This window comes from Pezoporus flaviventris, unplaced genomic scaffold, assembly GCF_033815535.1.
Source record: "Pezoporus flaviventris isolate CSIRO_AGI_PZ_B2104156 unplaced genomic scaffold, CSIRO_AGI_Pfla_v1 ptg000132l, whole genome shotgun sequence".
NCBI classification, from domain to species: domain Eukaryota; kingdom Metazoa; phylum Chordata; class Aves; order Psittaciformes; family Psittacidae; genus Pezoporus; species Pezoporus flaviventris.
In genome coordinates, this window is record NW_026892680.1 from 171,757 (window position 1) to 199,416 (window position 27,660).

The following is a 27,660-nucleotide window of genomic DNA, read 5'->3' on the forward strand; positions in this document are numbered from 1 at the left end:
ACCTGGGCACGGGGGTTGAAGCCACAATGAATGGCATCCTGAGAAACGAAGCCCTCTCTCTCCCGGGGCAAACACAGCCCAGGCTAAGTGCTAGAGAAGCAGCACTGCTCAGACCCAAGAGCAGGCTGGTGCTCGAGTAATCTTTAACACAGCCAGCCCTGTGGCTGGGACACAGAGGCACAAGTGCCACCTTTGCACAGTGCCAGTCCCACCACACACCGCTCGGGTGGAAGCCATCAGCTCACACCTGGAGGAAATAACCCTCTTTCCACGGGGGAGAAAGGCCTGTGTATGTGGTGCTTTGAGTCCTCCAGTCACAATAAACTGCCTCAGAAGAAACCCAAGGTTTCAGGAGTGCTGTAGGAAGAGCAGGTGAGTTCCATGTTTCCTTTCATACAGCATTTATCCTGTAAGCATAGCTCTGATTTGTAACTTGCTAAGCAGAGAAAGATCTGAGTGAACCTTGAAAGCAAACCCTGCTGAAATGACTGCACATTACAGAAAGAGGTGTTACTTGGACAAGAAAACAACTGATTTTTACTTGATCTTTAAATGAAGAGATCACTGAACCAAGAATTGAATCGACTGCCAATACAAGAGGTTGGAAAGTGTCATTTCTCTTTAGTGCCAGTACCAAGTTTTAGCCTTTAAAATTAAACCTCCATAAAATCCAGACTCCTTCAGCTGAAGCTGACTCCTCTGAGGCTAAACACATGCTCTAAAGGTGCAGAGATTAGATACACGCTTTGTGTTCTGAGATGCTATCAGTGATTCAGCAATACAGGGTGCCCTGATGCATTATGGGGTTATACAGTGGCTATAAACCCCCATAGGGACCATTAGAGACTGATACAGCAGATACCTTGCTCCGAAAGCACTGAAATATCTTAGCGTCTCCAAATAAACCTGTTTTCAGGCAATAGATATTAGAGCAAGCATTTGTCACAAAGCAAACAGCATTTCCCTCCCCCACCTTGGGGCTGTTTTCTCCTTTAAAAAGCTCATGCGGGTTTTCATTTCTCCATTAAAAAATACAGAAAGAAAAAGGGTTTGACCAGCAACTACTTCCTTTTGCAGACACTAATACCAATGCAATATTAAGAATCGAAGCACAGAAAAAAGAAAGCCTCAAATTCATTCTTTTAACTGAATTCTGCAACATAGTCTAACCTGGAAACCCAGTGGCAATAGGGGAGCTGAACTGGTATATGGTTACGCAGGCAGCTAATTCCCATCACTGGCATCCAGCTCCCAAGAGTTTAGAAAGAGTTCAGGGATTCCTTAAGGAGCTCCTGCATGCAGTCACTTCCCCATCCAGCAGGAGGATGAGCAGCTCCTCCCTCTTACACTGAGCTCAAGCTCCTTTTGCAAACGCAATCACATGTCAGTGTTATTATGGATTGCACGAACACACACAAGGAACAACCCCATTATTGAACGTTTTTGCTTTCACAGCAGCTGTTTCATGGTGAGGTAGAGGATGGGATGTTCTTTGATCTCAAACAGCAGCACAAGCATGTCTGAAGCTTTGCTGAGAGTACTCACGTCAAATAGCAATGTAAAGAACCTCAGAGCTGTAGGGCACTGCACCAATAGAGAATTCCACACACAGCATCCACCATTGCCTGCTGGACAAGGCAATCAGTCCTGGGGACCACAGGGGAGCACCATGGACCTCAGGACCTCAATGTGCCTCACCACGTGTGACAAACCAGCTCTGCTTCAGCCAGAGCAATGCTCAGCCACGGGCTGCACCTCCAAACACAGCAGCTCCTCAGCAACACCCACCCAGATCCAGACTCTCACCCAGCTCCACAACACGACAGAGCGTGTTCTGCCTGACAGTCCCTCAATGCCTGCATGAGGTCTGGCACTCCGTAGCTGCCTTCTAACCCCTCCATGAAAGGGAAGCCTCCAGTCAAGAAGGCCACGAGTGAGGAGATCATCACCTTTTATCTCAGCTGCTGGGACTCCAGTGCCAACATTCCTGTTCCACACACAGTTAAGTTCTATCAACGCATACGCTGCAGCTGCCCACGCAAACATCAAACAGATATTTAGCAAAGCCCAGACCTTCTAAACTGCTGGGACATGAATGCCTTAGCCCAGTCCATCAGCACTGGCTTTGGGAGTTCTGTGCCACACAGCTTAGTCAGTGCAAAACCCCAATTCCAAGAGCTGACTTTGAAAAGCACATTTCATTCCGTCCTTTTCCTCCAGAAAGCTCCCTCCACCCAGAGCACAAACCCCACAGCAGCAGCATGGACCCAGGCACCATCACACGTGCCCAGGCCACCCAGAGCCCCAGGCACAAGGCCACCTCCGGTTCCATTAACAATACCTTCAAGACAACACAAAGATTGGAGGGACACAAGTTGCCTGGCGATTTACTGCTGATGCAGCTCATTTCCCACCAATGCCCCCTCTGTAAAGGGCATCAAGCTTAATCCATACCAAAGGAACACCACCTCCTGTTTTAAGTGCTGAGCCCTCAGAGCCATCCCATTACAACCAAGGATTAGAAGTCTACTTACTTGTCAGTGGCAGCTCACTCCCTCCAGCTGAGTCAGTCCTGAAGAGCAGCTTCCAGAAGCCCAGAGCTGTTGCTGTGCAGTACATCCAGGCCCCTGCGCCTCCCCAGGTTAACAGAGGCTATTCTGAGGGTCCAGCCACATGGCTATCACTTTGCCGACTGAACACCCTAGAAAGATCCCCTCACACCTGATCTTGATGAAGCCTTAATTGATTGCCTGCTTGCCCAATCACCTGGGGCACTCCCTTCTCTGCCTCTGCAGCCTCAATGAGCAATTCCTCTTTCGATGTTAATGCTGCAGTCCCCAGTGCTAGGCCAGGACCTGCTGCTACTCCAGTGTATGCTGAGCTCAGGATCCATGTTTCACTCGCCGCCCGTTCCTATGTGCCACTTGCCTGCAACGCGTGAGCTGCTCATAGCTGACAGATGCTATGGCCATTGAGGTGTCCAGCTGAGAGCCAGCTCCTGCTCACTGAATCCTCCCCACAGCATTCTTCAGCCTTAGAACAAAGAGGAACACTTGAGAGCTCCCCAGTGCTTTAGCAGGAGCTGTTTCCTCCCTTTTCTCCCTGCTTCAATCCTTTCTTTTTACACTGCAGAAATCCTTCTGACACACAGAGACCCGAGGGTGGCTCACGCTCAGCACCTGCATTAATCTCAGCAAATGCAGACCAGCTGTGCTGCCCATACCCTGCCCCAGGACACGTTCTGCCCGTGGGATCACCCACCACCCATAGAGACAGGCAAGGAAGAGAAACAAACAGCAGATTCGCTATCATTGAGGTCTTGAAATGGGGATTTTGGGAGAGCTGTGGCATCCAGGGCGGGAAAAGCCACATGAAATCCAATGTCATGCTGCATAGGGTGGTAGGTGTTAACTGTTAGGTTAAGTAACAGTTATTTAGCCTAATAGTACACACTTTATCTGTGCAAAGTTGATGTTCAGCAAGGAAACCATCTGCAATGTCACCTAAAACACTGAGGCCTTTTTGTCCCCACGCCGTCGCTATCATCCTTACACTGCCCTGTTTGAGAGGGAAGAGGTGCAGAGGAGCACAGGCAAGAAAAACCCAGCACAAACCCTACCAAGGCACATCGAACCGCCCTTTCCCTGGCTGTTCCTTGGCTTTTACTTCACGCCCATGGCTCTTTTCCCAGGTCAAGGCGGCGGAGGAGGGAAAGGTTTAAAGCACCAACACGGCCTTAGAAACCCATCGCTTTTCACCCCGCTTTCGCACCTGCAGTCCTCATCCGAACAGCAAAGCCAAGGAGAAGGGCGTGAAAATCTCCCCCGAATCCTTTTTGGCTGCGCAACCTGGAGGCCGCACCTGCAGCACGAGGGAGGGAGGCGGCGGGGCCGAAGCCCCCATTCCCCCCTGCCCTCGCAGCTCTCACTCACTGCTGCGGTGCTGCGCTCCCCAGCACCCCGCTGCACCCCGCACGGGGTCCCTCCTCTCCTTCCCGCCGTGGCTGGTGGCTGGTGGCTGCTGGGCCCCGAGGGGCGGCCATCGCCTCAGGCAGAGCCGCCTCAGCACCTGCCCGGCCCCTTCCAGAAGGTTCGAGAGCGCCCCCTGGGCCCCGCCCCGCCCCTCGGGCAGCGCCATGGCCCCTCCGGCTGCCATAGGCACATGGGGATGCTGCACGCGCCTGTCCTGGGGATGGGGATGGGAACGGGGATGGGAATGGGAATGGGGAATAGGGAATGGCAATGGGAATGGGGATTAGAGAATGGCAATGGGAATGGGGAATAGGGAATGGCAATGGGGAATAGGGAATGGGAATGGGGATTAGAGAATGGCAATGGGAATGGGGAATAGGGAACAGCAATAGGAATAGGGAATAGGGAATGGGAATGGGGAATAGGGAATGGGAATGGGGAATAGGGAATGGCAATGGGAATGGGAATAGGGAATAGGGAATGGGAATGGGGAATAGGGAATGGCAATGGGAATGGGGAATAGGGAATGGCAATGGGAATGGGGAATAGGGAACGGCAATGGGAATGGCAATGGGAAATAGGGAATGGCAATGGGAATGGGGAATAGGGAATGGCAATGGGAATGGCAATGGGAACGGGAATAGGGAATGGCAATGGGAATGGGGAATAGGGAATGGCAATGGGAATGGGGAATAGAGAATGGCAATGGGAATGGCAATGGGAATGGCAGCAACGTTTCTGGCCACTAAAGTCTTACCAAGCCCTTAAAGAGGACTGAAAAGGGGTTTTTACCTGTAAATCCATGAGGGTGCTCGTCCTCGTCGGCACCAAAGCCCTTCACGCTGCGCTGAGCCTGCTCCACGGGCAGCTCCTGCTCAGGGTGGTGGCTGTGCCACGGCTGCGGTGTGTAAACCCCCCTGTGCCGAGAGGAGAGGCACCCCCGGGGTGGGTGGTACAGAACACCCATGAGCAGAGGGCCCGGGGATAGCCAAGTGACTCAGTCCATAGACCGGAGGAGGCAGCGGATGCTGAGAGGGGTTTCTTGTCTTCCTGAGGCACGGGCCACTGCTGAGCCAAGCGAGTGATCCCACTGGGATTTGGATTCCAAAAGTAAACGGCCGGCCTTTAGCTGCGATTCTGAGCTTAAACCTTGCGTATCCCCTGCGTGCAGCGTGTCAGCACCTGATGGGGTTCAGAGGGAAGTGACGGATGAGGCAGAAGTTGGCTTATGTTTCTGTGATCATGGACCTTTGTGGCACGTCGACTAAACCCCTTGCATTTAACGGCTGCAGAGCAAGAGAGCTCGCTATGCAGCAGGACAGGGAGCTGCCATCCCCTGTAGTACGTACATCAACATCGGGCTGAGCTGTTAGCCCACATCAGGATCGCTTCAATCCTACCCCAGCTACTTCCCTGTGATGGACGGACACTGCCAGTCAGACTTGACCCCCGCCATCTGCACGTGATCCTCAGCCCCAGCGCTGCGTGCGGATTGTGCCCCGTGGCGAGTGGTTACGATCGGGAACTGATGTCCCGAGTTCCACGATTGGGAAACTCCAATCGATCCCGTTTACTGAGCCCCAGTGGCAAGCAGAAGGGATCACGGTTGCCAGGTTAAACACCTTTGCTCTACTTTATGCTGCTCCGAGTTAATCTTTCGCCATCGAGTAGCCACAATGACCAGAACAGGTAATCTTTAACTGCTGGCCATTGACTTACAAGGGTCACAGCATCCTCCCTTCCATGATCTCCACTGGCCCAGCACTAGATATGCCTCGCCTTCGTCGATCACATTGTGGTATTAGCAGTGGTAAAGAGGCTTCCTTGAGTGCTTGATGCCCCTTGAATACTGCAGTAATCTGGGATAAACAGCAGCTCTGCCCATTTGAACTCCCGATGCAATTCCCTCTAAAAGCTCCGTGGTTATTGCCCTAAACTGATGTAAGTCAGCATGGATTCACTGAAACCAACAGCTCACAGTGAAGGGACGAATTCAGTTACAATGCTGAGTATGTGGCAGGATGCAGCCTGGACCTCCAGCCCAGCTCCGTCTGGACGTCTGGATCCAGGGAAGCCATCCCACCACTGGCAGGCTGACACGGGATTTTTCCACAGGTGAAACAGCCAAACCACATCAGTTCAAGAGTATTGATTCTGTGCTCAATACCGACAGAGCTGGAGGAAAGCCACATGGATACGAGTTCTCATTTGGGAATGGCCATCAGTGCAACAGTTCTGAGGCTGGAATCCTGGGAAGGAGAACTGTTAAATATCAGGGTTCCAGAGGATGGCAGGATCAGGGCTCCCTTGGCTGGGGATTTTACTCTTCCACAGGGATTTATAGCGCTCACAACCCTTACAGCTTCTCCCTGATTGTAATGAAAAGCTTCCTAACATAGCCCCTGTGGGAAGCAGTTTGGGAGCTGTGCTCTCCCTCTTGGCACACAGAACCGGCTCCATTCCTCAGGTTTCTGTTTCACTCTTTCTATCCTCCACATTTTACGTAAGAAAACGACCAGAGGGAGCTCTCCTATAGATGAAATTTCACCCTCTGGATAGTGACACCTTGGTCACCAGGAGCTATGCTCATAAAATGGAACCACGGCACCATTTAGGGCCCTTTGGAGGCCTCTGCCAGCTTCTAAGTCAGACTGAGCTTCAAAGTCAGATCATTTCACTTGGGCTCATACCTGTGGATTTCAAAGGAAGCACTTGGTGCTGGGATGCCTGTGCAACGTGTGTTGCGCTATCTGTCCTTGTGTCACCTTTCGTAACATTTCAACAAACCAGTTCCCTTCTCTTTTTTTTTTTTTTCAGGAATTTCCAAATCCTTTGGCATTCAATTGCAAAGAACTGGAGCCAAACTGCAGCAGGACCCGGTGTCGCAAGGCTGTTGAGCCCCAGCTCCAGGAGAGTGCTTCACCTACCCGTTGCCATTTTGTCCTGAAGCACAACCCAGAAGTAAGTGGTGTTGCCTCTGCCATTCAAAGGAGCACATTTTAGCCTTTCTCGGCTGATTTTGGGCAACTGCTACTAGTAATTCTGTCAGCTTTACACTGTGTGAATGCACAAGTCCCTAATGGGAGACTTTTCCCCCAAACCCACAGTGCCAACTGCAAAGCAGGGCCTGCTTCAGGAGGAATTCTAAGGAGATCCGTGGCAGCATTATTCATCTGTGCTTTGGGCTAATGCAAGTCTTTCTGCATCAGAACTGGAAAGGGTACAGTCCTGTCATCTACAGTAGCCGCTGACATGGCTTTTACAACTAAGGTTATGAAATTGTGCCATTAAATCCCTGAGAATTGTAAAGTATGGAGGTTTTCTAAGGGGAAAAGCTGCTCTTGAACTGGATGTGCAGTGATAAGACTGTTAAGAACCTATAAATACAGGTCCTGAAACGTGTGTGTAATACCTGGTTTGCCATCGGTGTCCAGATCAGCTCAGCTAAAGCCAGATTTTTCCCCCATCTCATAGCTGGAAAGTGAACCACACTAAAAACACGACAGCCTCTTTGGGTTCTAAAAGTTCCTGGGCAGAAAAGGCAGTAATTCAACGTTAACAACGGGAAACAGATTGGTAAAGCCCAGCATGGACAGTAAGTTAGCCCTGTGATCTGAGGTGCTGATGAAATCATCTCCCTGGAAGAGGTAAGCATCTAAGCTGAAGACTAACCACGCTCCGTCAGGGTTAAGCACAACAGGCAGCTGGAAATACCCTGGGTTTTGCAGTTTTCCCTACCCTCCTATGCTCTCTCTGAGGGGACAGAGCAGATGGGGATTGCAGAGCTCTTTCCCCTGCTCAGTGTGACTAAAGGTGACTCTGGCCCTTGCAGTGAGGGCCATCTCCCTCCCCCAGATCAATATTTTAATAGGACTTATCAGAGAGAGAAGGAAATGTTTACTTTCAAAGCTCAGGATCCCATAAAGGGAAGGGAAAAGTGGCCCCTGGGAGCAGAGCTTTCCACAGCTCCCCACTGCTGGTGACTCCCAAAAGGAACCCAGTTCCTCCAAGGACCCCCCAGAGCTGCAACAGCACCTCAGTCCTGCCAAGCCCTAAGGACACACCAGAGGATCACTTGGCAGCTGGCTCAGGTAAGTGCTTCCCGTGCTCAAGGAGAGGGAAATGCTAAATGGAGGAACAAAAATCAGCAGTGCAGGTGAACTGTGACTGCTGAGCTGACCGCAAGTGTGGTCACACTTCAGCAGGGATACAGGAATCTTCCACACCTGGATATACAGAAGGGACAGGTTCTGGGATCCATCAAGATACTTCTTGAAAAACCTCCTTGTTCTTCACAGCTATCTGCTCAACAAGAACATTCCAGTCACCCTCTTTATACCAATGAGTAGCAGAAGAGAAGGAAAAGCGGATTTAGTTCCTCTTCTCTGATGTTTCTGCTTTCTCCCTGCACCAGCCTGTAACTTCCCCATTGTGCCAGGGTTTTTTCTCCACTGCAGTACTAAAAACTAGCGGCCATTCCCTTTCTTTTATTACCTTTTGTCTTGGGAAGATTCCTGTTGAATTGCTGGAAGCGTCCATGCAGTTGCAGAACTAGAAAGGTGCCTGCTTGCAGCTGCACCATACCTGCTGTCACACACATTTCCCAGTGAAGCTTCTCACACTGTACCTGCCAAGACCTGTCAGGCTGCTCCTCAGGGATTAAGTAGCATCTTACCTGATCACTGCTCTGCTGAAGAGAGGAAGCTGAGTAAAACGTGTCTGAGGAAAAGTAAGGGGAAAGAACACTGATGTTGGGATGAATTAGAGAGCGGTGTACTGTACTTGTGCTCCTCTGGCTTCTGATGCTGAAGAACAGAGTGAGCTGAACCTCTGTGTGACACAGCACCAGGGCAGCTTCCTTTAAGAGAGCAGGCTTCAAGAGAGCAGGCTTCATTACAGCTATCAGTTAGTTACCAAAACTCCTTTGCTATTCCTATTAGTGAACACTCACTAGCTGACTTGCACCTTCCCAAAGCTACATTCTCCCTGCACAGGTCAGTGTTTCTTCCACTTAATATCCAGTGTGATCTTGCACGGATGCTCACACTGGCTGACAGTCTTTAGAGACTGAGGGAGAAGGGGATACATGGTGGAGTAAGATACAAAGGCTACTACTCTCACCCAAGCTCTGGTTTCTATTCTCCTGCCTTCCCTGTGCTCCTGTTTCTCTTCTCTGCTTCCCTGCAGTACTCAGACGTGGTGGTGACACATAACTGAATACCCATAGCTCTGAAATGCTGGTAAAAACAAGTATAGGGAGAACAAATATAAACTCTAGCATCAGGATTCCTCCCTGATGAGGCTCCTGCTGTACCGGGTGTAAATCTGCATAACCATGGTCTTTATGCTCTGCAGGTCTCTGAAGCCCCCCGCTGAGGTCTGCCATGTACCTATAGCACTCCTTCCATGGCCAAAGGATCTCCTACCTCCAGAGCTGTGGAGTGTGACAATGGTGTTTGTGTCCAGTCTATCAAACGCCATTATCACACTAAATAGCTACTGGTGGACAAGACATCAGTTCAGAGCAGGGCGTGAGCAGCAGCAATGGGCTCTCCACCACTACGAGGAATAAATGACCTTCCTACGTGCATGTCAACGTGACTCAGCCCTTTCCTTTCTGAGCAAAGCTGCAAAGCACACAAGTAACACAAGGAATCACCATGGGAATCAGTGGGGTTCTGGTTACCTCTGGAACACAAGGCCAGCTTGGGAATGCTCACAATTTCTCATAGAAGTCCTCCTGAAAACACTGCAAAGAGTAGGAAGCATCTGTAGGAGCTTACAAAGGGTTTAATGAAGGCCAAGCACCAGCACTGCCCTGGGAAGCCAAAATCCCATTGAATAAGCCAAGGTTTAGGCTCACAGAACACTGTGCTCTGATTTGCAGTGAGGGGGAACCTCCTAGACTCCACCTTTCTTCTGCCTTGCAGTGCCTGTCACTTTGCAGAGCAGCTCTTGCCAAAGGGAGAAGATAAAGCTTCCTCCCCACAGGAAGAAGAAAGACTTGTTGTTTTCTTCCCTCTTCCAAGCCTGCTGTCCCAGGCAAACACCAGCCACAGAGACAGCTGTCCTTCTCTAAGTGGGAGCACAGAAGAGAGCACCACATGCTCCTGGTCCCTCTAACATCATTCCAAGGGATATAAAGTCTCTTTTGAGAGAGACTGCTGTCCCCCCTCCCTGACACCATCCTTCCAGTACACACTGACCCGCTGGCCTCCTCCTTCCTGCCCCAGTTTTGCTGTCAGGAGCAATAAATACTGATCTTGGATGGACAGATGGATAGGAATATCCTGGTGTTAGTAAATTCTCTTCATATCACGACTCAGACACATTAGTAGGGAACTGAGGGTGTTTTAAGAGGGGCCTGCACTGCCATGGAGTTCCTGGCTGTGGAAGCAGACAGACAGGAGGACAGGACAGACAGGGGTGACAGGGGACAGGGTAACAACCAAACAAGTAAGAGGCAAAGACTTGCTTCTCTACTTGCCTTACACACACCAAAGCACAACCCTCTGAGCACCCTAATGGAGCAGGGTTTTGCAGCCTGTGGAGATGGCTCTGACCTGAGTTAATCAGTGAAGCACCTTCTGCTTGTGGGAGCTACTAATGTGTAGTTGTCCCGGTGTAATTGCACATGTAGCTGAACTCCAGGGCAAAGGCTGAATCTTAACAGCACCACATGACATTGTTGGAGCTGAAGCTTTTGTTCTAGAACAGAGAAATGGCAGCTTTAAAGCAGCCTATTGCCAGGGGTTCCTATTTGCCTTCGCCATTATCACCATTTAGGCTTCACACTGACAGGAATCGAGGGATGGTGACTCACACAGTGGTGTAACACATCAGTAATGCAGCATGTCTATTCCCAGCATTCGATAAAGTCCTGAGCACCCATTTTGGCTGGGTGTGTGACTATTTAATCCAAACATGATGGCTTGTCATTAGATAGGGCTCCACTTCCACACCTGCTCTCCAAGATCAATAATAGAGAATGAAGATCAGCTTCTGAGTACACATGTCAAGTCTAGTTGGAAGAGAAACAACAGACATCCAATCCCTCAAACCAGAAACACAACCAGAATGTGGTCTGGGTTCAGAATCACAGAACCATGCCAATGCCCAGTGTTTGTGTGCTCTGTTACACATGGCATCTTCTATAGCCACCTCCAGTGTACTCACTGCATCCCCTGATGTGCATCCTTCCCTCCTCTGCCTGCAAATCTCCGTGTAAGCTACACTCAGGTCAATGGGGTTCAGTATCCTTCTCCAGCTCTGGCCTAGGCATCCTGGATGAATCATTTCTCTTCAGCAGAGAGGTTCTGTCTCTAAGCCACACAGAGAAGCCATGGTACTTCTAGTTGGAAGTGCTGTGAGGTGAAATACCCCCGTGGGTAAAGGTTTATTTCAGCTGGTAGCTGTGTGACAATATGCAGAGTCCATACCTCTGCCCTACAGCAGTGCTGTCATGGGGTTAACTTGGACTCAAGGAAGCTTGAAGGGAAAGCAAGGAATTCTCTGGGGAATCACACAAGTTGCCCACCTTTAAACTGATGAAACCATTTAGTGAGGACCTTAAATATGCTAACTAATGGGGAATGGGAAAGAAGACAGATACCTCTGGTCATGAATGGCTTTGTCTTGTATTAAAAGACATGTAAGTGGGAGAAACAATTACAAGGGGGGGATTAAAGTGGGATTACGATACACAAAGATCTGGGAAAGAAAACAAATTCTCCATAGCAGCCTGAGCAACAACACTGTGCAAAACTTGGAGTAAGTGGCAGCTGAAACACGTGGATGTTTTCAAGCAGCTGAACCCACAGGCTCACAGACACAGACACAAGGAAGGGAAGATGTTCTCCAGTGACACGTCCAGTCTCAAAATGTGCAGACACCAAGTCATAGGAGGGTTGTATGATACTCCAGGCGGATGGCTTAGTGTGTCTTCAAAACCTTGCCTGGTGTTAAATCCCCGGTGCCACGACCACGGAATCAGCTCCTTCCTTTGCTGCTGGCATCAGCATGAGGATGACTCCAGGATTACACCAGGAGGCAAAAACCTGAAGCTGTCCCCCCCAGGTCATTGGTGCCCATCACTACTACAGGTCCTCAGGAGGAGGTTCCAGAGTGTGGGACAGTGCAACTCAGTGCTCTGAAGCAATGAAGTCTCTAGGTTCTCGGGCTTTCTTGGGCACCGTTTTCTTCATAGATGATGAGTTTGGAAGGGTTTTGCTTTTCATGGCTGTTGCTTTCCTCTGTTTCTGGTGAGAGGCTCGGAGGGATTTCAGGCCCAGCATCTCACAGTACTTATTGCACTGGTGGAGGGCTCTGAACTGCTCAATGAAGGAAAAGGAGCAGTTGCCTTTAAACCCTTTGTATCTGTAGCAACAAAGAAAAGAAAAAGCCAGATGGGATTTCAGAGGTCATTTTCTGCATAGGGAGGCAAAGCATGCCTGCTGGTCATGAGCAACGGGAGAACACCAAGCACTGCTGTTTCTGCCACAGAGAAACAAACCCAGCCATTGCGAGGGGAAGGAAACCAGGCAACAAGCAGCGGCAGAGAGAGAAAAGGATCAAAGAGCCGAAGTCCTGTACTCCCTGGCTACTGTTCTTCATTCCAGCTAGCTGGGAATGCAGCTGTCTGCTGGCTAGCTTTGTCTCAGTAACATAGAAATGAATTCTACAACTAGAAGCAGTTCTCTTGACCACCATGAAGTGACAAAGCTGCTGCACGAGGTGTTGTCAGAACCGCAAGCTGTTTCCATCCAAACATGTACCTACCCCGTGTGCCATGCTCCTCTCTCACAGACTTGACTACCAGGATCCCTTTCCAGGGCATGTTCGACCCTATTCTCCTGGTCCACTGGACACACAATGCCCTCAGATGTGAGCTGTGAGTTACCACTGCACAAACCCAACAAGCTTTAGCACTGAAATAAACACAACCTGCTCACTGCAGCATTCCAGAGACCTTCCTTCCTCCTGCAGGCTGCAGAGTGCTAAAGAAAACGCTGGTGCTCTGAGAAGGTGAAGCTCTTTCTGAGAGCTAAGGATTTCTTTTACAGAAGGATGGTGCCAACGGGGAAAAGATAACAAAATACCTTGCAAAAGGGAATGGTGTCTGCCTCCATTTATATCTAACTGCCCTATTCTGCATCTCTAACAACCAGGTTGTGAGCCTGCTCCAGAGAAACTACTCAGCCAACTGCCATAGGCAGCCAGATGAACCCCAAAGGGCTAAGAGGTTATTTTCCTCTCCTCTCCAAGTAAGGTTTGTGCTGGTTTACCCGAAGGATGCTGAAGTGGGGAGCTACTGTTGGGCTCAGCAGGGCATGAACTGTTCTCTCCCTCCTTTGGAGAAATAATAGACTTGAGGCTTTATCCTTGAGCTCCTTTACCAGAGGAGCTTCAGGTATGTACGCTCCTAAGCTCCGGGGGCAAACCTGGCTGTGCTCAGCAAGAAAACCTCTTGATACCACTGCTCCTGGCTCCAGGAACCAGCTAAAGCAGAGTTGGTGGCTTCTTCATGTGCTTTTCCCATGCTGTTACATTCTGAGAATACTCATTTCTTTGTGGAAATCATCTTGGAATGAAAAGGTTGAGCTTTTCTCATGCAGTGAATACAAGTCTTTCTAAATGCCTTTCCTACCTGTATTTGGAACTTCCTGTGTGTCTTTGGAGGAACATTTTAACCAGGAGCAGAAACAGTAGCTGAGAGGGTACTCTGAGTAGGAGACACTTTAAATGTACAATTGAAGGCTCTGCTAAACTAACCACAGCTTTAGAACTCAACAAGTGCAAAAAATAGCTGCAGTAAGGGCACAACAATCTTGTGAGCAAGAGACAGACCATGTGAGGGGTTTTATTCCCTAGCTTTGCTCCTCAGTGAGCCATCCCCAATTCCCTTCTCTTAACACAAGTTTGCATCTGTCCTTGCGGCTCCAGATGTGCCCCAGGTAATACTCCTGCCCTTTGGGAGCCGAGAGGATGAATGAGCCTGCTTTGACTCTGCAGGGTGCAGGCACCCCAAGGAAATCCAGCCTACAGATGTGAGACCAGGGGCTGGAACAGCGCTTCCAGGGCTTCCACAGACCCCCCTTGTGTGCCTCCAGATGTGCTTTGTCCTCACAGACCTGGTGCCCACAGCTTGTTGTAACCTGGCAGGACCTGTGAGCTTGATTCAAAGCACTCTATAGCTTGTGGTATGTGTAAGTGGGGAAGGTCTCCATTCTACCCACCCTTCCAAGCCTTGAGACACATGAGTGTGTTATTCTGCACAGCACACACTATTACTCACTGACTAGATGACTGATAATAAAACCTGGACAGAATTCCATCCCCTAAACCTGACCCAAACCAAATCTTCCTTAAACCTGAAGTGTTGGATTTGGCCCCAGGCTCAACCTCTGCGTTCAGTGGCTCTTGGTGCCATGTGGAGTTCAACTAAATTCACCAGTGCCCTCAAAGCAGCCTGTCAGGTCCCCATGTGGTAAACACCACTCCCACCAAACCCCATGACCGTGGGTCACCGTGCTCCTGAGTTCCTCCTCTTTGTGCCTGGATAAACACCTGGGCACTTCTTGCTTGCCAAAGCCAAAGCCTCTACCACAGACCTCGTTCAAAGGAGTGCCGCTTGTCCCAGCGCTCCACTGAAATCCCTGCCAGGCTGTGTGGTTCCTGGTGAGGCTTTGCCCTCTGCTGACAGAAGCTGTATTGCAGCTCCTGCAGTGCAGGAATCACTGACCCTTCGCTCCGGGTTCTTTCGGTTTTCAGCTCACTGGTAAAACACACATAGGAAGGGTAAAAGAGCAGAATAACTTGGGAGAGCTCCTCAAGGACCACAGAAGCATCCCCCAAGGATATTGCTGCTTTGCCTTGATGGGACTGGCCGGGTTTAGAAGAATTGGAGGTAAGAACCTGGCTGTGATCACTGAGGTCCTTCCCCTGCAAAGTGGGTAATTCCTGGTAATTTCTATAGCAATTACACCACTTGGGGATCTTAAAATCACACCAGTATCACACTGTATTTTGTGGCTAAGTAGGACTCTGCCTGTTCTCCCAACAGCGCCAGGAAATATCTGCTGTCTTGCAGCAATGTCATCAGCTAAATGACAGCCAAAATGACACGCATTTTAAGAGGTTGCTCAGGAAGGGAAATGATATTCCCTTATAGATGATCATAGAATCCTTCCTACAGCTTGCACTGCATAGTCATTTCTAACTGCACCTCCTCTTCCCTAGCCAATATGTGTTTCTGTAGGAGGAATTGCCCACAGTGAGCTGGACAACCTCATCCATTAAAGCACTTCCATAAATCTGATTCCAGGCAAGTGTTGCCTAGATAAAACTTTCATGGCTTGTGTTTTATAAGTGGATGATGCAACTTCATTTAACCTGCTTTCACTTTGGCTCCACAGCTCAATGGAAGGATTGAACGGATGCCAGCTGCAAACATTAAGGATTTTCCCAGATTCATAATGTAACAAATACTGTGAGGTTCTTCTCCTTTAGTATAAATACTAAACTGGAATCAGTTTCTCAAAGCAGAACATGAATTTGAAGGCACTGACCCCCCTCCTCTGCCCCTTTCCAGCGGCACTGCCCGTTCCTGTCAATGGCTCCTTTGGCCTGTGGTGTAACTAAAGCTTTAATCAACAGACTTAAGAGAAAGTTAGAAGATTAAAGGGCTATAGGTTTACACAAAGGCTTAAATCGCCCATAAAGACCTGAAGCCATTGTAAAACTACCAGGAAACAGATCTGCTTAAGTATCCTGAGCTGGAGCCAGTGCTGGCCCTGCTTTTCCAGCCCTGCCTCCCTCCAGCCAATGGACCACCAAGCAAAGTGCCTCACCTCCTTGGAAGCCAGCAGAGACCTCGATTTCATGCATGAAGCACCCTTTGAACAAGCATATTTTGAGGGAGGCACGGAGCAAAAGAAAAGCCCAACCCACAGTGCAGCCCTTTTAGAACAACGTGAATGTGTTTCCCCCATAGGTGGTTCCCACAAATATGATCCAAAAGGAGTTAAAAGAGTCAGATGAGGATGCTTTTCTTCCACATTGAAGCAAGAATAGCTTTCAGTGCAGCCTCCCCCAGCACGCACTGAGAAGAGATTGATGTGCAAAGCAAAGCCATGCTGTGAAGAAAGCATTTTGCACTCACCCTTTGGCCAGTGTTGCTATGCCAACGTCGGTTAACTTCATTCCTACACCTACAAGCAGCAAGGAAACAGAGAACTTGTGTTACACTGGAACAGCACCAAATCTAGAGGCATTACATATTGCTCATTGATTCATGGCTTGCATTATTTGTCACCATTTTGCCCAAGCATCTGAAGGTATCCCAGTAAAACCAGGATCTCTGTGCTCTGTAGCACTTGCAGTTCCTAGAGGTCAGTCTCAGACCAGTAGTTCACAGATAGTAGGTGATAAGTAGAGTGCAACTTGTGCTCTGTGCAGGCAGTCCGTGGGGTAAGGAGGGTTACACTTTGGTTTTAAGGAACAGACACAATCTCTGCTGACACCTGCCCTGTGTATATTTATTTATGGGCTTTGTGTGTTTGATGTTTGCAAACTCAGACTAAAATGTTCTCAACTGCTTATTTGTTTTGCCAATCAAATAGCAATAGTCAGGCAACCTGATTTTCACTTTCTGGACGCAAGAGCCCAAACCCTTTCCCATTCAGTATCTCCAAACACTTGGGGTTTTAAACCTGTCCCTTTGTTGACTTGTTTCTAGGCGAAACCCAGTGCTGAAGATGCAGCTTTCTGTGCAGGAAAATGATGATCTCAAGACCATTAAGCATTAAGAAATGTGAGGAAGCCATTTCTTCTCCTTCCTTCTCTCTTTGAAGGCTGGAAAAGAAACCATCCTCCCTCTGCCTCCTATCTTTTGTTCCAACCTGCATGAGATGCTGCATTAAACAGGCACAGACACACTGCAGTGACAGGCATTGCCTCGGAGAGGTCACCAGCCTGTACCATGCACTCACGTAGCTCACCTTGCAGGTCAGTGACAAGCAAGCTCCCATTGGTCTTCTCATAGACCCAGTGCTGGAAGGTGCAGCACTTCTGGCCAGCCTCGGAATCCCTCCTCAGGAAGTTCACTTCCTTGCCATCCCTGACGGAGTACTTCACAAACTCCCCAACCAGCTCCTCCTCCACTGTCGCGTAGGGGATGTTGTTGGCAGGGCGATGGACAAGGAAAATAGGAATGATCCTGAAAGCAAGGGATAAGACTAGTAAAATCCAGAGAGTTCTGTCAATGAAGGAGTAAGAGACAGAGTAGCCAGGCATCTCAGAGAGGGAGTAACAGCTAAGTCTAAACCACACCAGGAGACGTCTGGGTAGGGCTGGTACCTCCAGACCATAATCATGTTATCCTCTATGGGCTTATTTCTCTTGGTTACCAAAGTCTTATGTCTTGGATCAACAGTGCCAAAGGGGTAACCGCTGCCACACTACCACGAATACCCTCCTCTAAATGCATACCAAAACAGGCCTTTTGCCTGCTACTTATTGTCTGTGCTCCTTATTACCCTTCTCTCATGGGAATGGAACCTCTCTCAGCACCCTGATACTCGCTATTATGCAGGTCATGACTCCAGCTGTAACACTGTCCTCAGAATTCCTCTTTCTTCTTTAGGACTTACAGGGGGCAGCTGCGGCCCAGGACAATACATATGTGTAGATGGATATAAAATAGATATATACTCACTCTGGTACTTCTCCAAAGCCTTCCAAGGGTTCAGCTTCAGCTGCATAGATCTTTGCATATTCTCTTGCAGTATTCTGGACATAGCACTCCTATGTTACAAAGAGATACACCTATGGAATATTACTCCACACATTAACAGATGAGCTGTTTGAATATTTGAAGACTGCTTTCCCCACGATTCCTGCTGCCAAAGGGGAGCTTACCTGCAGTGCAAGGTTGTAGTTCTTTTCCACCAGATCATCCTGGCTCTTGGTCCCATAGGTGATGGCATTGTGCACTTTGAGCACACAGGGGTGCCCAGGGCTGAACACTGGCACAAGCCCCTGCATCACTCTGCTTCGGAAGGCTTTCCTGTGCATGCCTTCTCCAAAGTGAAGCTCTTCTGTGGCTATCACTCCACGCAGGTTCCCTCCAAAATAGCTGTCACTGATGAAATCCTCTCTGAACATGAGCTGCATGAACTCAATTTCCTCCATACCTACAACACAAAGCCCCTGTGTTCTGCACAGCATCCTCCTTACAGCCACAGGGTGGGCATGGAAGAACAAACGCAGCCCTCCATAGCAGGAGGAAAATGCTCAATGGAAATAGAGCACATGGCCTAACCTGTGTTAGTAAGGGCTTGGAACCCTGCTCTACACGTACCTTGTTGCTTCTACCATCTAAAGCCAGCATGGAGAAAGGTGGCTCAGAAGGAGAGAATACAGTGTAGCAAAAGGTAAAGATGACAAAAGCTGCCAACATGTTCACTCAGCTGAAAGAGTCTTGTCCTTACCCAGTATGGCCATAATGGGAACAGCTTTCCCAGTACCAGCCACACTCACTGCATCAGCTCCAGTGCTGCAGGCTGGCATTTAAAGTGGCTCTTTTCAAGGAACATCAGTGAAGAAGCTGAATAGACAGCAAAGGTGTGTGCTACCCAGCAGTGAAGGCTTTGCAGCTCCCTCTGGTCTGGATTCCCTACACTACTGCACATTGTTGAGAAATGATAAACTCAGTTGCAATGCACAATCTTCAGCTGCAGCACAGCAAGACATTAAACACAAGTTAACATAGAGGGAAAGCATTCCAAAGCTTTATGCCCATCTTTCTCTTGGAGTATAGTTACAGAGCAGGTGAGCATGTGTCCTCATGTACTTGGTGTGTGTCTGCATGACATGAGGGGATGCTATTGCACTGCTTGCTGCACTAACTGAAGCTCCACGGCTAAGTGCAAGCCAACAGCTTGTCATGGTGGGTGCTCCAGCACCTGCACAAGCCACTGCATCCTACATGAGGGTCTTTCCCCTCCAAAAGTGCCATGAATTCAAGTGACTTACCTTCACAGCTCTGGAAACTTGAGAGATGTTCCAATACTACAGGGAAACAATGAAACACGTTTTGTAGTAATAATATGAATGAGAACTGCCACTGTCATTATTATTCCTTACAATGATAAATGGGATTTACCTTCTGAAGTCAGATTAAACTCAGCAGTCACCTTCCCATACATGTTGTTCAAGCAGCAGTAATACATTCCCTGGTCTTTGTTACTGGCTTTAGCTATTGCCAATGAGACAGGAGAGTCATCCTGGGCACTGGAACAGAACATGGTCATTTCCCACATCAATGCTTCTAGAAGAGCTTCCCTGATTATCCCATCTATATTTCCCAAAGAAGGAACAGTGCTTGGGTCCACACCAGTTAGTTAGATTGTGGTTGGGATGGAGGGAGACCTCCATGGAACAATACTGAATATCTTAGAAGTCAGAACTGTGGCTAGAAATGGCTTTAAATCTCTGTTATGTATTTCATGTTATTCCCAACAGTCTGAGATACACTTATCCCATGAAGTCACATGGAATGCAAACTAGGACCAATACTAACGCTCTGTGTGAAGAGCACCTAGCACACTAATCCTCTTAGGAGGCACAAGAGTAAATCACTGGCACGTGTTCCCAAAAGCTACTCAGAAACTACTCAGGACCATCCACTCACCTCCTCTGCAGCCGAGCCAGTAACTTGGAATCTTTAGTCCAGGTAATAGTGGAGTCACTGTGAATGTCACCAAACTGACAGCACAGCTTAATATTCCCAGAGCAGTCAGGGAAGAGTTCTGCCTGGATTCCCTTCAGCAGCTTGGGAGCTTGGAACAGAAGAGCCACAGTTTAGGATTAGGAGATGTTGCTTTGGCGTTAAAAAGGAATTCCAGAGTGATTGGCAGATGTTAAGAATGTGAATCTGGCAACACTGGTAACTAAACATGAGTTATCTGATGCAGAAAGCAACGCTTTAAAATACAGAGGTTTTAAGACTGATTCAGTGCCCCACTTTGAATCGATAGAATGGGACCCAAAGGAGGTTCTAGACTGAAAAGGCTTTGACATAAAATCATTTCCTCTCCAAAACACACTCTCTCTGCCTATGGGACCTGCTAAAAAAGCCTTTGAGAGAAAAGCCTTGAAGCCCCAAGAGATGCTCAGTCTCAAGGTGTTCTTGTATCACACCTTGCCAAGATGAGGCTCTCAGAGGTGCAGTGATGTTCCCTAAAGCCCAGCTGGAGGGAGGACCCCACCACTATAAGATATCTGCATCTGGTACTGTCAGTGGCCTTTGCCACTTCAGTTCCAAAGGATTAGCTTCCCACCTGAAGGAAAGTCCCTACCTTTCCAGCCACAGGGCATCTGGTTCTTTGGCTGACAAATCCAAGCCCCCAGGTTCCTGGCAGTCTTGGTGGCCTCGGCAGTCCTGGGGTAAGGGTTGGACTTAATGATCTTACAGGTCTTTTCCAACCCAGTTGATTCTATGATTCTAGGTTAGGGGAGGAGAAGCCTCTGCCTGGGCTGAGGTTGATCCTCACAACCTGGTTCTCTGCTGGGACTTCTTACCAGCTCCCAGCACGTGGGCATGGCGTGAGCAGAAGGATGGAGGCTACTCGGAAAGAAAGTGAATCAACATATACTTAAGGAAGGGTTTTGGGATCATGACACATCCCTGTGCTCCAGTGAGCCACCCCTGCTAGATGTAAGGGACGTACAACGCAAGACGTTCTGTTTCCTCCTGTGTTAATCCTGTGAATGAGCTGGCGTGACACAAGGCCCCTGGGGGGGATCCCATTCCTGCAGTCTAGCTTCCCCCAGCTAATGCTGAAGGAATGCTGGATCCAGTGTGAGGGGTCAGGCACCTGGAATTCACTGCTATGTTTAACTTGTAGTCACTTAAGTCCTTAAGCCTATGGATCTTGCTGAATCAGGGCTAAAATGACACAGGCAGTATGTGACACAACTGCAAATAGAACTACCACTGTCCTGACACCAAGTCCTGCCTCCTCCAGCTGTAAATAACACAAAGGAGAACACTGAGCATGTACCAGAGGAGCCATTGCAACCTCCCCACAATGCTGGGGCAGGGCCAGCATGACTCTGAGGTACAGACACTGATTTCAGTCTGAACTGAAGCACATCAGGAGCAGGTGAAGGAGAATCAGCCTCATCTGCTGCAGGCCTGAATGCTTAAAACCTTTCCAAGCACAGCCTCAGGTACATTGCAAGAGCTCAGGCACATCCCAGTGCCTGCAGCCTGCTTACTGTGCTGTGCAGAATGTGTCTCTCCTCCCACACATTTGGCTCTAGGCAAAGGACTCATCTTCCAACAGAGAAAAGATTGGAGGTTTTAAATGGGATTTGAGCAGCAGAACTCTCCCCAGAGCACACTCTAATGAGAATCTCTCACAGTTGTGCAGCTTTAGTCCCTGTTCAGTGTTGCTCTGATTATTTTATGTCAAAAGTCCTTGCAAAGCATCCATGGAAACCACAAACATCTGTCCAGCTGTTACACTGCTGCTCCTGTCTGTATCTTGGTTGACCTGGCAGCAACCTGAATCCCCTTTCACTTGCATGCTGTTCCAGTTTAATATTGCTGACTTCAGCAGTGTCATTCGCAACAGTGATAAGAGGAATGCAGACCCAGCAGCAGTCACCAGTCAGGACTGCACAACACGTGGCACTACTAATAACACTGCTACTTGGCTAGTAATAAAACCAGCTGGTAACCAAGGCAGGGTGACTGCGTTTGGGAGCCACAGTGTAGCAGCTCACAGAGCTGGAGGTTAAAACCAGCGAGGGCAGGACATGGTTTACACCAAAGGAGGCTTGCAGAGTGTTTGGATTTGAATGTCAAAGTGCAGCCAGAACACGGGAAAGAACAGAAATGAACCTCAACCTTCTCTTACCTTTGCTCTCCTTTTTCACAGTGAGTTTCCTTTGCTCATTTCTATCTTCCCTCTGACTCACTCCTGCCTCATTCCTCACAGGCTTTGTGGCAAGGGCAGGATTGCTGCAGGCATCTCCTCTCTCCTCCAGACGGGGCTTTTTGGACAGTGACGCTGGAGGTAACTTCTTCTTAGCCCCAGCAGCTACGTGCCCACTCTTTGCTGTGTTGTGTTTCCACTTGACGGGCTCAGCTTTTAATTCTCCATCAGACTTGAAGGGGCTGTTACCAAAGCCCAGATGTTCTGATGTACTGCGAGGGGCAGCTGCAGCCTGGCTCCTTGAGGCATGCCCAGCTCCTGAGGCACAGGGAGCTCCAGCCCTGCCAATCTGCCTCTGTTCTCCTCCTGCTTTACACAATCCTAAGCTCAAATCCCTTAAAACCGCATCCCCAGGAGAGGGGGTGAATGCCACTCCTTGGGTTTCTACTTCTGGCAGTTGGTCTGCGGTTTGGGGTGGATTCTTATGTGTGATGCTTTCAGGAGTCCCAATTACAGTAACATTTTCCTGTGCATTAGAAATAACTTGGGAATCGTGACAGTCATTCCCTGAAGGGAGATCACTGTCAGGATCAGTGTTGCTCTGGGCATTCAGGGCTGAGTGGTTTCCTTTCTCTGGTGAACCCACTCCATAACTTTCAGGTAAGGTGTTGACAGAAGAGGGTTCCTCAGGTGGCAGCTGGTTGGGGTTTCCACTGGGGAAAAAGGCTTTATCCTCAGGGAAATCAGGCAGCTCTCCCCTTGCTGGGTAACAGTCTCTAAAATTACACCTTTCACCAGTTCCAGTCTCATCCATCAAGGATATGTTGTGCTCAGTGGGAAGTAACTGACCAACTGTCCCGTGTGACTTATCTGGAGTTTCTTTGTCACGATCGCCACTCTGAGCACCCTTTAATCTTCCAGGAGAACCTGTATCACATGCTTGGGAAGCATGACTAATGGGAAGCTCTCCTTCCCCACCAACAGCCATCTGAATGGATCCGCTGCTGTTAGGTAACATGGGATTTGGCTCCTGCTCCAAGCACTCCCCTGGATTTAAGATGATGCTATTTGCTGTAACACAAATGGATGGTGCTGCTTCTGGTTTATTTCCAGTGTTAGAATCTAGACACACACCATCTGCTTCTACCACTTTTGCAAGACAAGTGTTTCCTATGGACTCTCCATCTGCTTTAAGTAGGATATTAGAGTCGGTGCAGACACCTTCCTCTGTTCTTTGTCTACTATCTGGCTGTGTAACAAGTTCCTGCTCCTCTGGCAAAGGAGGATCAGAAGAGATCTTCTGTGCACAGCGCAGTTCTGGGACTTTGGTACCTGCCAGCCTGATTTCTAAGCTTGTGATGCCCCTGGTTTCACATGGGATTTGACAGTCCAACTCCTCATCTTCATGAAGAAGCTGCCACAGCTTGTCATGCACTGTAGATACATCAGCATCTCCTCTGCACGCAGGTTCTCCACATTCCAGGCCTGACTTGGTCTGAGCTTCAAGCACAGATTCATCAGAGGAGAGACTGCAAAAAGTATCTGTGTCATTGCTACCATGTGAGTCAAAGCTGCACTGTTGCCCTCCCTTCCTTGGCTCATCACAGAGCTTTGCAGAAGAGAGAACAGCACACAAACATTCTTGTTTGTCAGGAGCAGAGCCCGTGTCCTGTACAGGGAAAGGTGAAACACCACCACTAACAACATTCATTCCTTGCTCACAGAAGACTTGGTGGTGACAACTTCCTCCCTTCTCACTGTGAGCATGGTGTTGAGAGTCAGTCTGTACACTGTCACTCTTTGCTTGTGATGTCCTTGCAGTGCAGAGCACTTCTGGAGCTGGTTGGATGGCTCCTGCACTCTCACGAGTCCCAGAGATGCCTTCCTTTTCCATCTGGGGCTCCATGCACAGCCCTTCACAGGTCTGAGCAGAGAATTGAACATCAGCACCTTGACTCTACAAAGAAGAAAAGAGAAATGTAAGTCAAAGCCAGAACTGCTGCTTGACACAGGCCTGGACTGGAGTCCTGGCTTGCAATGTCCCTTCTTTGGGGTTTTAGTAGCTGTCAGCAGTCAAACTACCAACTTAATGGGTGAAATCGGAATCCTGGATTTTGATACAGATTTAGAACCTGTATCAAAATGTTCCAAACAGTCACTTTATGCAGGAACAAGCCATTCCTCAACTAAACTGAGCCAAATTGCCTGACACAAACCCTGTTCAAACTGCTCCCCATTCCCCTCAGCACTGAGCTTTCACTCTAAATTCCTGTCCCGGAGTCCCTGCCAAGCTTTTGTTGCCAGGGTTTTCCCTAGTTCTCAACAGCACTACATCAATTCTATGGAGGTGATGAGCATCTTCCACCCACAGCAAAGCTGTAGCTTTTACCCAGCTACAAACTCAACATCGTAACTGCTCTGGGTTGGGATTTCCCTTTGGGAGTCCCAGTTTCACCCATGGGTGTTTGTTAACAAGTAAGGATGTGCTGGATGATGGCAGAAATGAGCCCCTGTGACACCCAGTGTGTGAGTCCTCTGGGGTGCAGCATTGCTGTGTGTGTGTGCAGTGAGTGCTGGCAGGCGCACAGCTCAGAAGTGCTGCTCCTTAGGGAGGGACATGGAATGAAGGATTCCATGAGCTGCTGTGTGCAGCAGAGGCACAGGCTGCTCAGATACCAGGTCCTTTACCAGTGCATGCTTATCTTGAACCCCTGAGCCTGGGACGCTGAGCTCCACGACTGCTGTCCCTCTGGTGCCCAATGGTGCCTCCTGCTCAAGTTAGGAAAGAGGCCTGGATCTATCCATCTGGAACTGGGTTTTGTTCCCTGTTCTCTCAGGTGTCTAGGGTTTGATGCCACACATGCAGCCTCTGGGGCGGTTTGTTTATGATTTCTAAGAGGAATCACCCTGGGGATGGTGAATGGCTAGTCTGAGACCCACATGTATAAAAGAGGAAACCAGCACAGGAAGCCTGACTGGGAAGGGTTGGTGCTGGTGTTCATAGGGAAGCTTAGGCCAAAAACACCTGCAGAGAGGCAAAACAGAACCAGAGACTGGGGCAGCTCAAGAGCCTGAACATACCTTTAGTGCCATATCTGGGAGGGTTTCATTAGACAAACACGTGATTCTGAAGGAGAGTTTCAAGGGAAATATTTCTCTCTCCTAATATAACACTCTGGTTTAAATGGCTCACCTGCCTTTACTGCTAAAGAACTCAATACCTGCAGGTATTCCTAGTGCTTTAGGTGGAACAAAAGACATGAGCTGCAGCTTTTACTGCAGATGCTCACTGACATCCTGCCAGCGTCCTGCTATTCCTGCTGGAGAGGCAGAAAAAGAGGATGTTAAGAAAGAATATAGGATTTCAAAGGACAGAAAGAGGCCTCTGCCTTTGACAGCAACACAGGGCAATGGGCTCACAGCACAGCTCTGAAGTGGTACAGATGATGGATTTGTGTGGCTCCCAGGAAAGGCTGGAGCCAACTACAACCCAGGCGACGAAACAAGATGTTACCTGCCACCAACCCCTCCAGCCTGTTAGAAAGGATGAGCTGTAGCCTCTCAGACTCTCTTGTGAGATCTGTGGCACATGGTATGAATATAATACTCAGAAATGAAGCACGCGAACCACTTACAGCGAGTTATTCTGCACACAAGAACTACTGAAGGGGTTTATACAGGGTAAAACTTAGCAGTGAAGTGGAAAACCCTGAGACATTAGAAAGACTCAGGCTGGATTTCAATGGGTTTCATTCCCTAGGTTTCAAGCTAACCCCTCATGGGCAGAGTTAACCAGCTGTAACTGCTGTGACACCCTTTCAAACAGTTTCCTTTTGCTTTTCCTTTGTCACTGACCCAGCTCCCTCCTTCCCTCTTACCTTTCCACCCTCTTCCCATGTCTTTCTGCCTGTCTGCTTCTCTCCTTGGGTACAGTAACAGCTAAAATAACCTGAAAGTGACACCGGTTTATGCCAGGAAGGCCAAACCAATTCTGTCTCACATTTTATGACACGAGTGACATCCAGATAACAGCAGGATGAAGAGTAAAGCTCATTAGCACGAAGAAAAATGCCCCATGTGCCATTCTTCTGGGTATCAGCATGAGTCTGTTGCTTCAGGCCTGGGGCCCCTCTGAACCTGCTGGTTCCAGGAGCACCTCACCAGCATCACTGGCATTCAACAGGCCATAGGCATGGGCTCTGGAACTCGGGACTGACACCAGTACCTTCTGAACTGACCACTATAGCCCAGCTCTTGAATGACACACCTCAGACTGGCAGCTTCCTGGCTCTCCTCATGGGATGTAATATCATACCATACCACTGGCACAGTTGGCTTTGGGGAACTATCATTAATTAAGCTGCTTTGAAGCATTAGGTACGTACAGAGTTTCACCAGGATCTCAGGAGAGGAGCCAGGAGCCTCCCACCTCCACCAGCTAATGGCAGCAGAAGTCACCCAGTCCAGCACTTGCAAAGGCTGTTCCAGTCGGAGGCAGCTTGGCTCCAAGGGGAAGTGTAAATCCCTGGGCACTGAGTGCTGTGGTGCACCCTCAGCAGACCTGCTCACCACATGCAGAGGGAAACCCAAAAGCAGTCACTGTGGTTTGTGCGAATCCCCCACCCCGCTCCTGGCAGAGGGGGCTCCAGCTCACACCGCAGCCCACATAAACCTCTGTGCAGCAACGGGAGGTACATTTTGTTCTTGCCTGTCTTAGGTTACCCAAACGGATTGCTGAGGAGCTCCTGGCTTATGACGTGGGAGCTCTGAGAAGCTGGCCGTGCTTTTCCTGTGCTAGAAAGAGCAGGTTCCACACAGGATGCTTTTGCCTCATTTTCAACACCACCTGATTTTGAACCCACACCTAAATTCCATCTTCGTTCATAAATGTAGAACCAGAGGTTTGGCTCGTGCTCACCTCCAGCCCTTTTGTGCACACAGATACTGCTTTCCTATTTGATTTGTGTTTCTTTGTCATAGATGCTTTGTTTCCTGTACAATCAGCCACAAACCTTCCAATCAGTAAAGTCAGTGAGAGATTATTCATGATTTAATACTCATACATCCACATTTATGTATCTCAAGTCTTTACTACGAGACACAAAAGCATGAGCCAGTTCTCCCCACTTAGGAAAACTGTTGGCACATTGTATGAGTCTGTATAACCACGCTGATTTCCTACCAATAGCATGAAACATGGAGAGCACCACGTTGGGGTTTCATGTTTAACTGGATTTTACACTTCAGCTGGAGTGTTTGGCTCTTATATTGTTTGATTTTAAAGCAAAGCTCCATCCACCTTTGTAACAGGACCTCTCTGGACTAAACTCCCCCATGTCAGACCCTCAGAGCAGAGCCCTGCTGATCTGTTGTAGCACAATCCTATTCTTTGAGTACAAACTGAGATGAAAGTGACTCAAAAGACTCTGTGCTCACAAGAGGTATTTGAGGAACTCTGTAGGTTGAAGACAACATTGCTCTGGTAAGACCTGGGCAGCAGCCTGGGTTTCACGTTTCCCTGCCCAGCTGTCCACAGTCCCATTAGTGCCTCTCACTATTATCTGTCTCACTCTATAATTAGAACAGCTTATGGTTTATTTGGGCCTTTTTCAACACCAGATTTCCTCCCAGCCAGAGCTGTCATTCAGGAGTACATGAATAGTGTCTTTCACAGTAATTCCCATTTCCCATGATTTTGTGACAAACAGGAATAAAGTGCATTTAAATCAGCAGAGCAGCTCTTTCTA

At 48.9% G+C, this 27,660-nt stretch overlaps 1 protein-coding gene across 2 annotated transcripts in view; it reads right to left on the reverse strand.

Moving 5' to 3' along the window:
- ALPK2 (alpha kinase 2) overlaps nt 1–27,660 on the reverse strand; it is a 41,968-nt gene that overhangs the window by 5,747 nt on the left and 8,561 nt on the right. The window contains exons 3-11 of one of the 2 annotated variants that reach the window (XM_061478788.1): nt 21,896–23,870; nt 19,663–19,810; nt 19,135–19,262; nt 19,005–19,040; nt 17,889–18,163; nt 17,686–17,774; nt 16,970–17,187; nt 16,132–16,180; nt 11,589–12,347 (exon numbers count right to left, since the gene is read on the reverse strand). In XM_061478788.1, the coding sequence (XP_061334772.1) occupies nt 12,113–12,347; nt 16,132–16,180; nt 16,970–17,187; nt 17,686–17,774; nt 17,889–18,163; nt 19,005–19,040; nt 19,135–19,262; nt 19,663–19,810; nt 21,896–23,870 (3,153 nt within the window). In that variant the 3' untranslated portion in view covers nt 11,589–12,112. Of the gene's footprint in view, nt 1–11,588; nt 12,348–16,131; nt 16,181–16,969; nt 17,188–17,685; nt 17,775–17,888; nt 18,164–19,004; nt 19,041–19,134; nt 19,263–19,662; nt 19,811–21,895; nt 23,871–27,660 lie in introns of those variants that run through there. The other variant, XM_061478790.1, reaches the window with a different exon arrangement.